Source organism: Notothenia coriiceps, unplaced genomic scaffold (genome assembly GCF_000735185.1).
Source record: "Notothenia coriiceps isolate Sejong01 unplaced genomic scaffold, NC01 NC01_scaffold00019759, whole genome shotgun sequence".
In the NCBI taxonomy this organism is placed as follows: Eukaryota; Metazoa; Chordata; class Actinopteri; order Perciformes; family Nototheniidae; genus Notothenia; species Notothenia coriiceps.
In genome coordinates, this window is record NW_011352460.1 from 67,107 (window position 1) to 80,162 (window position 13,056).

Consider the following 13,056-nt stretch of genomic DNA (forward strand, 5'->3'; position numbering starts at 1 on the left):
CACACACACACACACACACACACACACACACACACACACACACACACACAACAGGCTTATTTACATCCCATGTTCAGTATTTCATTGCTGTGAAGTGAACAGCAATAGAAGGCTAGCCCAGCTAGAACCTGCAGTGATTAAAGATTGACAGATGAGAAAAGGAAGGTAACAATAAACTCTCAGATGTGCCTCCTCAAAGCCAGGTCTGTGCTTTCTGCTAGCATCGAGAGCAGAGTGCAGCTGGAGTGAATTATTTAGCAGAGTCTTGAAATCTCCATCACTACATCTCCTCATTGAACACAGACAGTGCTGGTACATGTTGATGCACACGCACTCTTCCATACACGCACAAACATACTCTGAACTCTGCAGCCTGCTTTAACTCCAGGGCCAAACATTCCATTTATCATCCATTAGGACCCCATCAGACAACTGTACACTTCCTCTTTTTCCCCTCTCCGGCAAGTTCCTAACCAAATGGGCTGCTGTCTGAGAGCTCTGAGAGTACCAACTGGTGCGACCTCATCCCATTTACATGCTGCACTCCAATTCCACTTGTGTGTCCGCCAAACCAGAACAGAATTTGTATTGTCACAAGTAATTAAAGCACTGAGTGTGCTGCTGAACGCACAAGCCTCCACACCGAGCTTCTGATATGTTGTGATAATGGGAATTGTGGTGTTTTCAACAGGCTTCAATAACTGTTTCACAGCACAGTGTACATGAGAACAGCACTCTAATCACAGCTTCGACTCATTAGCACAGAAGCACCATGTGCATGTTTTCTCTAACCTGATCATTAAACTGATATTGCTTAATAATAATTAGTTGGTTTCATTTTCACACCTTTGGCCTTCATTTGTATCACTTACTGTATGGTGAAATTGTACTATTAGTTAATACTGAGATACAGTATGTGCCAAATATTGCACTTTGCTGGAACAAAGAGGCAAGTGAGCCAGATTACCACACTTCTAAACAGGCCAACAGTTTATCTATCCATTTTTAAGGTAAAAGTTGAACCAGGAAGTTGAACAGTACATCATTATCGTTTTTTTTCTATTCCAAATAGGTTTGACTGATTCTGTCCCTTTATTTATCTTATTTCTTTTTGGCAATGTTGCAGCATTTTAAAATATAATGCAATTAACTTGTTAGCATACCATTTACAATTGTAATGAGAATAGGAGAATAAAATGCATTTTGTGTTAATCCTTTAATGGTATTTTTCTGGTAAATGTGAGTCATTCATTTCCCCTCTTTAGTGGTGTAAAGTGTAATGGTTTTGGTTCTTACCTTCACAAGGAAAAAGGACACTCCGTATGTCATCAGAGACCTGGCGAGCTTCACATACTTCACTTTAGCCTCAATCTCTGTCATCTCTCCACAGGTATTGTGTTCCTGGACAAACAGAAGAAGTTACACCTCCACATCATTGATTGACTGAGTGTTACATATGTTTTTTTTTTCTGTCACATTGTCTTCTAGTTTGGGATTTATTCAATTTATGCCTCAACAGAAAACCAATTACTATTATTCAAAGGAGGCGGCAAACTGTTTTAAGCACTTTTCTTTTTTGTAATGTACATACCTGGAATATTTTCTTCTCGGACCCTCTCTGCTTGATGTACTCTTTAGGTAGAAACTCCTTCAGGCTACGGAGATACATTTTTACATGGTTACTCTTTTGAGCTACAGGCCTTTCTTTTCTGTTAACATACCTCTACTATGAGGTCATTCTTGCCCTACTGCCTACATATCAGGAAACAGTTGTTACAGCTGACATCACCCCTGAGCTTTCCACTAGAGGAAATCCCTGAAGCAACAGCCTGTACTGAAGCAGGAGATAACCACTGTGTATGCACAGCTGTGATGTGAACATGTAAAAGTTCAGCACGCTGTAAAGACTTATTATGAATGTTGGAGTCAAGACATTATTTTCGAGAATTCAAAACTTACTCCAGAAATCCAGGCTTGTGTTTGTGCTCCACGTGGGGTCCAAACTGGATCTGGGCCTGAATGCCTGCAAACTCACAGGCTTTATCAAAGGAGACGGGTTGGGATCCATTCAATATATCATCCCTAGCCTGAAGGAGACATGAAGAGAGCGGGAGGGGGGAGGTGAGAAAGTGAGAGGCAGAACACACACATCCAGGAAAAGGATAGAACTACAAAGGCATGAGCATTATCCCAAATTCACCCTACAGAGCTCCGTAATGAGCACTTTGTTGTGTGCTTTGAATGCACTGTGGCTTCAGAGAGGATGTCTTCTAAGTGAATGACTAAGTGTATTTCTAGAGCAGGGACATCATCACTGAGATTCATCCGCGCAGGGGAGCTAAATAACGATTTGTTTGTGACAATACAAGCCAATCTGCTGGCTTTTAAATGTACCAGCTCCAACAATCTGTCATCGCAGCCCATTACGTGTTATTAAAAAGGAAAACACATTACAGGAATGCATCAGTCTTTCACAATATCCCATCTGCATTACAGAATGGCCCTCAATATTTTGTAGGGAAATCTAATGACTGGATGCATTTTCTTTCCACCGAGCCAAAGAAAAGAAAGCCTGTGCCTGTTTGCTGTTGTGACAACAATTATGTTTCATTGTTTCTCAGCCAGGCTGTCTACATTATCTTCACGGATAAGGTAGACGGAAAGGGAGAAGCCTTTGTTGACATCTTTCAAATGGCTGTCAGTGTGTGTTGTTTTCTCCAGGGGGCAGTTAGCTCTACCGCTCTCTCTCTCTTCCACTCTGTCTTTTCACACTCCCTCTTTCTAGTTCACTTCTGCAAAATGAATGGCTCCAAAAGCTGAGAGGCCTCGCTGCCAGTGAGAAAGGCTCCATCAGTGCTTTTCAGCATTAGCATATCAGTGCACAGCGTGGACTTGACTTATTCTTACGTCCCATTACATCAATGAAAGACTAAGCAGCAGAAGCTTACTGCTGTAATGAGGACAACAATCTCCTCGCTCACAATCAAGTCCTTTCCCAAGCGCAATTCACAGTGGAGTGTATAAGCTCTTACTGAACATGAGAAGATACTCTAAAATTAGCCCCCTCACATGTCATTCATTGTGGAACACACACTATTCACTAGGGTTCAAGGTTCTTTATTGTCAAACTAACATAGCTACAGAGTAATTATGTTGCTGAAAATAGGCAGTATTATTGAGACATGCTGTGAAAGATGGGGTGCACTAGAACAGGGGTTCCCAAAGTGAGGTCGCGAGAGGATTACAAAATAAAAATGGAAAATTCAAAAAAAAAAAATTATAAAAAAAACGGATACATTTTTTTTATAATTTTTTTTTAAAAATTATTATTAATAATAACGTTTGCATAGACATTTTCAGGGGCGGACTAGCCATCTGTATAGGAGTGCGGAAAACTGAAATTAATTCACTAGCCCCCCCCCCGTCGACAGGGGGTCGCCAGTCTCTGGCACTGTTATTTTGGGGGTCGCGGGCTTAAAAGTTTGGGAACCCCTGCACTAGAAGACCAATTTTCATTTTAACGAAAGTATTGCTTGGTGGGTGAGGATTGTTAAAAAGGGCCCCTATTATTTAGCGAGAATAATTTAGGTTTTAAGAGCCTATGCTTGGGTTTGCTCACTTAATTAGAGACATTGATTATCTCACAGCATGTAAAGTGTAGACCAGCAGAACATTATATTTTTTCGCAGTATCCTGTTCACGCATTTGCATATGTAAATATGGTTTCGGAAATAAAGTCACACAATTCCTGGTTTCAAGAAACTCTTATGTGTTAGCTGGAGCACTGACAGAAACTAGGATACTGTTGGATGCAAACTCTTTATCCAGGTTTCTCCAGTTCCACTTTGCCATAAAAACAAACAATACATATAATAATCTACGCCCTAAAATGAAAGTGAAAGTTTGACACCGGTAATGCAAGGGAAACATTTTATCGGTTGTTGCTCTCATTTTCCATTACTGGGGATGTAATGAGGGAGCCAATATCCAGCAGAGTGGTAAATGCAACAGTGGCCAGGCCAGAAAGCAAAGTGGGTTTCTCATAAATGATTGTGTCAGTTGTTCCAAAAATGAGGAACAGATTATCAGCAACCTCGATACTAGTCTGTTGAGAATTATGAAAATGACCAGTTTATCAATAGTTCAGACAAATGTCATATCTTGTTTTTGTTAAGGAATTGACGATTTATAACACATTATTTAAAAGGCAAAAAAGGGGGGTCCTGTGTTTGTGTTGGTAGGGCTGTCAGCAGAATGATATGACAGAACGGTCAGGTTAAATAAATCCAATTGAATTGACATATCTGTAGTGGTGTTTATTGATAGTTGGCCTTTACTATACGTATTTGTGTTCTCTTGGGTTCAAGATATGAGTGTTGTGTTTTTTATGCTCTATGCTTGAGTTCAGTGTGTGCTTGACTAATTTGGAAATATTGACTTAATACTCATTCAAGAAATATTGTTGGCACTGACCTAACAGGCTCCCCAAGCAACCGATCAAACCGTTATAAAGTTTAGTATAAACACAAAATCAAATAATTTGCTTGTTTCTTTCACATTAATTAAGCAAACATATACTGTACATGTCTGTATTTGATCAAAGGACTGATTAGAGTATTCTACCATGATTGTTAACAGACAAGACAGTGAGGATATACCTTCAATCTCTACAGAGCGGATAAGGCAAGTGATACAAGCACTGGTTCTAGGACATTTTAATAGAGCTGCCTGAGTGGAAGTGAAGCACTAGACATCAGAAGCTGTGACACATACAGCCTGAGGCTTCAACACTGAGGTCAACCAGTCCACTGACCAGCAGAGCGCACAGTATAATGCAGCCTTAAAAATAAATGCTGACATAGGGATACACTGCAGCGAGTAAATGCACACTGTGTTCGATTGATGCTTATTTCACTTAGAAATGTCCTTTTATTTCCATTAAAGCAAACTTTTTTAATAAGGTTTAAAATGCTTAATGCTTAAAATGCTAACACAAACTGTCACAACAGAACTGTTGATGGAAAACAAACGTGATGAAATGGTTGGAAGCAGCTAGATATTTAATTTTCTGACAGCATATTCTTCCTCTGTTCCTGATCTGGTAAATGTACGTAGTCTCAAGGTACAATAGTGCACTTTCAGAATCAACAAAAATGAGCAAAAGTTAAAGCAAAAGAGCAGGACACACATGGTGATGCTATTGCTCGAGGTTTATCCCAGTCTTAGCACAAATACATGACAGAATGGGAGTGGCCGAGTAGTAAAGGAGATTAGTCTGTTACTGGCAGAGCTTCCATTATGCGTATGTGTGTGTGTGTGTGTGTGTGTGTGTGTGTGTGTGTGTGTGTGTGTGTGTGTGTGTGTGTGTGTGTGTGTGTGTAGGAGGGTTTGAAATCATGGAAGCCTCAAACCATTAATAAACATTTGACATCGCTGATTTGAAGGGATGCTCTGTCAAAGACATGCCAGCAATAATGTCATCATCTGCACCATCTGAATTAAATTACTCAATCTGGCAGAGTTTGTGATAATAACAGGAATTATGAGTGATGAAGGACGTTAAAGAGGAAAATGGATGGGGTAAAAAGCTATCTAACAACACAAGAGTGGAAGAGAACCCTTCTGGATCTCTTTGGCCTTTTTAACATAGTGACAAATTAAACCCACTGCCATGTGAAGAGTCTCAGCGATCTGCCTGTGTAACAATCTGAGTGTGTGTCATAGAGAGAAAACGAGGGAAAGATAGATGGGTGAATGCAAAAGAGAGGCAATGAGGAGGCGGGGGAAAGGGGCGGGGTTGTTATTGTGAAAGGAAATTATTGAGAGGAGAGCATGATATGCACTAAACTGTAATGTGTGCCAGGGTAACAGGGTGGGGATGTGTGCGATTATGTCAGAATGTGTAGGAGATGGAAAGGGAGTGGAGACAGGCGAAACCTTAAGGGAAGGAAACGGATGGTAAAAAAAATAGAGGCAACAACAGGAACAGACAGATTGAATGGAGAAGAGCAGCGGGAGCAGGCAGGGAGGGTTGGTGGTTAGATGCCTTTTATGAACATGTTCAGAAACACAGCAGGGATTTAAGGGATGAAAGGAGCGTAATTTGAACAGCTACCACACATTTCAGACACGGTATATAGCTAGTATAATCTATAGATAGTAAGTGCTGTTTTTGCAGAGATGTTGTGTGTGAGGGGTAGTATCTTATCGTTAGTGTATTTTTTTAAACTCATATGTTGCATCCATTTCTGTGAGTATCCCTCCCATACTCTCCCTCTATCCAATATCTGCATGTGTGTGTTTTTGGGTACTCCACACCATGCTGTTTCCAGGAGGGGTTAATGTGCATGTAATGATGTGTGCAGTGAGTCAACCCTGACTTGTGTGGTATGAACTCAGCTAAACCCCTCAGGGAACCCCCCGGTGCCAGCAGGGCTCCCTCGGTTTAACAACTTGTAGAACCAACACACACACTCACAGATAGAAAAATAAAATATTTCAATAAAAACACACTGCCGCAGCTAGATGTAACTCCAAAAAGCCTAACTATATCTCTGGGACCAGATATGCTGCACAAATCTGCAAACAACAGTACGTGACTCACTGCCTCTGAAAACTACTGAACCTCAGGAACAACTATTATATTATTTGAGATAAAACCTCTTCAACCCACTGAATCACTTGTTTGTCAGTCAGTACAGACTTGCAAACTTATTGTCCCAGAGAGCCTTTGAAGTTACACTGTGGATCACTGATTTTAAGAAACAGTTTAGTAGTTACTTTCCAAAACCAGAGCTGTATTTCTGAAAGTTGTAGACCAAAAGCAAAAACCAAAGCCATCCTATTAAGTAGTGCATTCATTCAATCATGTATAAAGAGAGCTAATCCTACCAAGACACAGAGAAAAAGAAAAATGGTGTTGCAAATATACTCCGGCAACAATTAAACATCTGGCTTTCTTAAGGTTTTAGCTCATCAAAAGGCAATAGAAACAGCTCTGACAACTACATGTATGTATGAAGGAGAGAGGGGCTAGAGTATAAATGTTATATAAAATGGATCAATCAAGCATCAGTAATGTGAAAAAGGTTGCTTGTGTGGCAAATCCACAGATTGTTCCTACAACATAGTTGTTAAGCCTAATTACACTGTGCAGTGACTTCTGAAAGACCTTGGAAGAAAACACCCCCCCAAAAAATGGCGGTGTAATTCCTATGGTAATTTTACAGGTTTTGCTGAAGAGCAGAAATATGGGCGAGCAGTCTAAGGTCATCCTCTTAAACGTCCATTTTTTGATACACCAGCATGAAGGTATGTGTGATTGTTTACCTGCACATAGAGCAGGTTCAGCTGCACAGGGTCCCTGGAGTCCACATTCTGGTCTGAATAGAAGAACTTGCGCCTGAGCAGCAGAGTCTCATTCTCCTCCACCCCCTGCTCTCTGAACGTCCTGCTGTGGTCCAGCCAGTTCACTGAATAATCAATACACACACTCTGTTAACACACACGCTGAAATAAATAGACATCCACTTTATAAATATGTTACTAGAAGAAGATACTGATGGTGAAATGAATCTCAAACACATGACTGATCAGCTTGGACAGAGAATCAAACATATGAATCACAGTCAAGTGAACGTTTTGCCCAGCGTCCTTCTTACAGTGGAATGCTTGTTTCCAGCCAAAATTAAAGTGTGATTTATATATTCCTATGTTTCAGACTATAATTGGTATCCTCTTGGCAAGAGATAACAGTTGTAATTAAATTACATTTGATATGTCCGCACAATAAATTAAACTTAAGTAATAAAGCACTTGTCCAGATGAAGGAGTCAGATTAATGAATGCGAAAATAAGAAACTGGTGCAAAAGTCATCATGATATCAGCGATACTTCCGGAGGCTTTTTTCCCAGAGTTCACACTCACAGTCATCATCTGTGTGAAGCTTGGCTTTGAGCTTTTCCATCTTCCTCTCATCTCGTTGCTGCAGCGTTCGGTCTTTCTTCAGTGTCCCCATTCCATCCTCCTTCTTGTCCTCCGTCACCTCTTGAATGAGGGAGTACTCCTCATAGTTGGTGATACCTGAAAAGAGTGAAGGTTTGCCAGTGGATTCTCAGAGGAGGAGATGCCTTGAACCGGCACGATAAGCAGAGCTGTGATAGAGAAAGCGCCTCGACAATTCTCTTGCACTCTTATTTTTATCTATTGCTCTCTGCTTTGAAACAGAAGTGAAGGGAAGCTGGTACAGAGCCAGCAAACTAAAATGGAAGCCGGGGAGGAGAAGAAGCCAAGCAGAAAGAACAACTCTAAACAAACATATTCCAATAAAGCTATCTGCCAGGCACACATCCCTCTCCTCCTCACCCAATTGAGCTTGATGGCAGGCCATTATAATTGAAATGTACAGCTTAGGGAACACCTCTGTGACAGGCAAGTATGGCACGGTCCTTTGCCTTAGGAAGAACACTTCAGTTTAATAGAAACATGCTTTTTTAAGCGTGATGAATCATGCCCATTGTGCTCTGAACAAAACATGATTAGGAATTTATCAAGCATACATGAATGCTCTAAGGAAATGAACAAATGCTGCTGCTTAAATATAAATTCAATAGTATATAATAAGACAATATGAAGTCAAGTGGCATGACTTAGACTAAAAATAAAATAGAGGATAAATAATTCAAGCCTTGGACGATGGCTGGACAAGATTCTTATTAGCAGTACTTGGAGAGTATCACTTACCTATTCTGCTGCATATGGTGACAAGCAGCTCCCCCACAGTTTTTGAGTCGTCCACCATGATGGTTTTAACTGCGCCGTCAAGCATTTTGATCTTTTGCGGCCTTTGTTTCTTCTTATACTCCAAAACATCCTGAGAGAATAGGAGAGGAAGCTAAATTACATCCACAACCCCTGTGATCACACTCGGCAGTAAACACCAGTCGCTCCCAGAAAGCAGGGAAGCATGAATATCTCAGGTGCCCGAAGAAAAAATGTAAATCACATTAAGAGATGATAAGTGAAACTGAAGGTTCTCCTCCCCCAAACTACATGACTTAATCTTACTCCGTTTCGCAGCATGTAGTAATCCAGGGTTCTTCCAGACTCGAGCCAGATTCCTTTCCGTGGATCTTCGTCAGACAGGAAGAGGCCATAATCTGACGCTGAAACACAAAGTGAAACTCAGCATGAAAATGTAAATGCCTATAGATTTAGTTTATGCAAATTACATTTCCTAAGTCATCCACCAACCTTGTCCTGACTGTGCTTCGGGGACTCTCTCTCTGATGATCCTGCAGGCGTCATACACAGGCGTGGAGGGCTCAAACTGCATCGTCTTCACCACATTGCACTGGCGCACACAGATCTTTAGTGACAAAGCCATCATCTTGGAAGGTAGTATAATGGCCTCACCGACCCACACACCTGGAAAACACAGAAGTATAAACATGAAGTAAAGGTGGAGTGTGTAAAGTCATACTGCTGGTTAAAATCCAAAAGAGACGCCATGTGTTATTAACACACCATAATTAAAATGTTCTCTAAGAAAGTTCTGCAGGAAAGTGTGAAGACAAAGTCTCAGATGGCAAGCAGAAAGAACAAAACAAACCGTCACAATTATCTCCTTGGAGACATTTTTAGCTGTTAAATGAAAAGTGTGATAAGCTGTACACCTGCCTCAGCAGCTCCTCATTCTGCTGTGCTGCGGACACTAAATGGTTAAGTGCACGGAGAACTTCTGCATGATTGCTGTGTGTGTAGAATTATCTGAACCAAGGAAAGCGACATAACCTTTCAGCAGAAAAAAGGAAATGAGTGCAAATCTCTCTAATCGTCAGCAATAACAGGAGCCGAGTCAAAACACAGAAAATGTCTTTCCACCACCGCATCATTATTCGCTCTTCTCCTGGCTCGCATTTTCCACCAGAAGCAGATTCACTGTGAGACAAATCAGTGGGTGTTTTGTCACATACTGCAATTAGGGCGAGTCAATTTGGTTATTCTGAGACTCATATGCGCAAAAAAAGGAACGAGACTGATACTGCAGAGTGTTTCTCTTCTTCCTTGACCTTGGCTTTAGCAGGGGAAGGGATGACGATTAGGGCCATCTATACTTGAAAGGCTCTCACGGCCTCATTCTTAATCACATTATAGACCTAAGATCTACGTAGTTGCCTTTCAAGTATAGATGGCCCTAATCGTCATCCCTTCCCCTGCTAAAGCNAAAGGTGCAGCTAGTTTTAATGACTTTGTATACTGTATAGGGCATCTTGTGAATTTACCCAGGAGTAACTATAAAGTCTGATTTATGACTTGATTATATGTATCATCATTAATCAGAATCTGTAGTAAGTAACTAAAGGTAGCGTATTAAATAAATGTAGGGGAGTAGGCTACAATTACACAATTTACCTCTGAATTGTAGTGGGGTAAGTAGCCTACTACGTAGTATACCATTTACATACTCAACTAAAGCACAAGTAGGCTATTTCTAAATCACAAGTACAGTAGGCTACTTGAGTATACAAGTTAGCCTATTTCCCACCTCTGGTCAACAATGTTAGATCTTTATGTCAACTTACTAATAATATATCTTGAGTATTATCATAAAAATAGCACGTTTATTTATTTTAACAAACCACGTTCTCCAAGTAAAATCTATAGAACATATAATGTTTAATCTTTTTGAAAAATAGAGATCGGACCATCAGTAACAGATCATCAATCTTGCGTACAGATCAGCCCGATAAAGTCATGCCAAAACAGCGACATTTTACGCGATAAATACGGGTTTAAATATCAGCATTTGCCACGGAAGGCGAGTGGCAGCTACCGTAAACCTTCTCTTAACTTGTGGCATTTACTTGCCACGGCAAGTTGTGGCATTTACTTGCCACGGCAAGTTGTGGCATGGTTGTGGCATATACTTGCCACGGCAAGTTGTGGCATCTGTGGCATATACTTGCCACAGATACCACATCTGTGGCATATACTTGCCACAGATACCACGGAGTAGCGGCCTCTGTGGCAGATGCCGGAAGTACTTGCCACTGCCTGCAGATGCCACGAAATGAGCCAGGCCCTACTGGAAATATAGGGGGTTTCTCCGTTTTGAAAGTGCTTTATGATCCAAGATAATTTTTGATAGAGTAGTTCTACTTCCCTAGAAATGAAAACATTTACTCCATGCATATTCTTTACACAGTATTACACTATCTCCTGTGTGAAAGAGACCTGAGATAATGTAATATTTAAAGAACATGTTAAAGCCTTTTCAGTATGGTTAATAAGACTAAGTAGCACTGCGCTATTTCGTGACATTTGTAACTACAAAACTATTTTTTCTAATTTCATAATACACCATGGAGGATTCAACGTGTTATCATTTTATTAGACCCTTGGGGCACAACATAATTCTGACACTCCGTGACAAGAATACATATCTAAAGATACCTAATTGAAACAGAACTTGGATTGTGGTGAAAATCTTCACCCACAAACACTCATCTGTCATTTTCATAACCAGCCCCAAGACACCTCCATCTGTGTCTTAGCATCAACAACTGAAGCAACACCTTACATACAACAACAGTTAAGACATTCATTAAGGCAATATCGGTGTTTAAAAAGCAGCCAATTCTTCCTTCATCAGATTTATTGCAGTTTATTCTCTGACGTTAGCTGCCATGGAAAATGAGGCTTATGCTAACTTGAAAGTGCAGTTTTGGGGCTTCAACCATGAATGTTTCAGCTGTCTTATGGCAAACTCATCCTCAGTGCCAAGGGTTGTGAAACATTTGTTCAAAATGACACTGCAATTTACCCTGGTCTGTATCAGTTGGTTGCCAAGTAAACCAAAATGGCAAACAAAGACCCATCACCAGCTCCCATGTTTACCCTCAGTTAAATAACGTGACTGGAGGCTGTGGACCACTTCTTATCTCTTGTTCCTGATGCTGTGTTATATTTACATCCCTTTTATGAATCATATGACGATACAGTATCCCAATGTACCGTGATGGGCATTGATTTTTTCCTAGTCAGTGTCCTTTTACATTACACTGAAGATGTAAACAAAGCCCATCATGCTGGTTATGCATGCTTTCCCCCTTTCCATTACTAAAGTTCACCAAACACATGTACAATATTATTAAATCACCATACGAGTGACGGAGGTACGGGTTGAGTCATAATGTTGGTGAAAATTGAGCTAAAAATAAACCTTATTGCTATTCAAACTGATGAATGAGGAAGAGGGCTTTCATTTATATGGAGTATTTTTAAAGCACGACAGAGCTTTGAAATCATAATTAAGCTTTAATGGATCTTTTGGTACTTCAAAATGTGAGCAGAGGAGTCTGTGTTTCATCTAAATGAGACTTCTAACTGTCTTGCTGGTTCATTATAATACAAATGGCAATTCATTGAATTAGGTATTTGTGAACTATACCGTGACATTGGATTTCTCCCCTAAAATAGATAATTAAGTTGAGAAATGGTATAGGATGAGATCATAAATCGACTCTGTGAATAAACAATTTGCTCTAGAGTCTATACAACTTTTAGAAAATCTCAAAGTCAAGGACAAACAAAGTCAAGGGAATGGGGACTGTGAGGCCCCTTTGTGGTTTGTATGTTAGTTCTGTAAGTGGATCATAGTAAGTAGGACAGTTAAAATGACACAGACAGACCCAGATGTGTCTCATCGCTTCTTCCTCTCAGAGAAACTGATCAAGCACCAGAGTGTGGGTGGACATGGCGGACAAAACACACTAGCTAATGACCATAATCATACCATGCAAATAGATTTGATCTAATGGGAGATTTCATCAATTTGAAATGATCTCCCACCATTTTAAAAAATACGCTTTAAACGGTTTTCAGTCCTGAGACTGATTGTTTAGATTTTGATGAATGCTTTTTTACATGTATCAAATTATTTACTTCTTTTTAAATGTGTTCTAGTTTAGATGTCATACACATGATGTTGTTAAGTTGAAATACTCTGATGTCTAACATTGATAGAAGAAGAAAGGAACTTCTATTGTAAGTTG

General features: G+C 40.2%; 1 protein-coding gene across 4 annotated transcripts in view; it reads right to left on the bottom strand.

Annotated features, from left to right (window-relative positions):
- tln2b (talin 2b) overlaps positions 1–9,424 on the bottom strand; it is a 47,312-nt gene extending 37,888 nt beyond the window's left edge. For all 4 annotated transcript variants that reach the window (XM_010778999.1, XM_010778998.1, XM_010778997.1 and 1 more), the window contains exons 1-8: positions 9,254–9,424; positions 9,068–9,165; positions 8,744–8,873; positions 7,928–8,083; positions 7,330–7,472; positions 1,960–2,087; positions 1,592–1,655; positions 1,297–1,401 (exon numbers count right to left, since the gene is read on the bottom strand). In XM_010778999.1, coding sequence (XP_010777301.1) covers positions 1,297–1,401; positions 1,592–1,655; positions 1,960–2,087; positions 7,330–7,472; positions 7,928–8,083; positions 8,744–8,873; positions 9,068–9,165; positions 9,254–9,389 — 960 coding nt within the window. In that variant the 5' untranslated portion in view covers positions 9,390–9,424. The remainder of the gene's footprint in view (positions 1–1,296; positions 1,402–1,591; positions 1,656–1,959; positions 2,088–7,329; positions 7,473–7,927; positions 8,084–8,743; positions 8,874–9,067; positions 9,166–9,253) is intronic.
- Between the last annotated feature and the right edge of the window lie 3,632 nt (positions 9,425–13,056).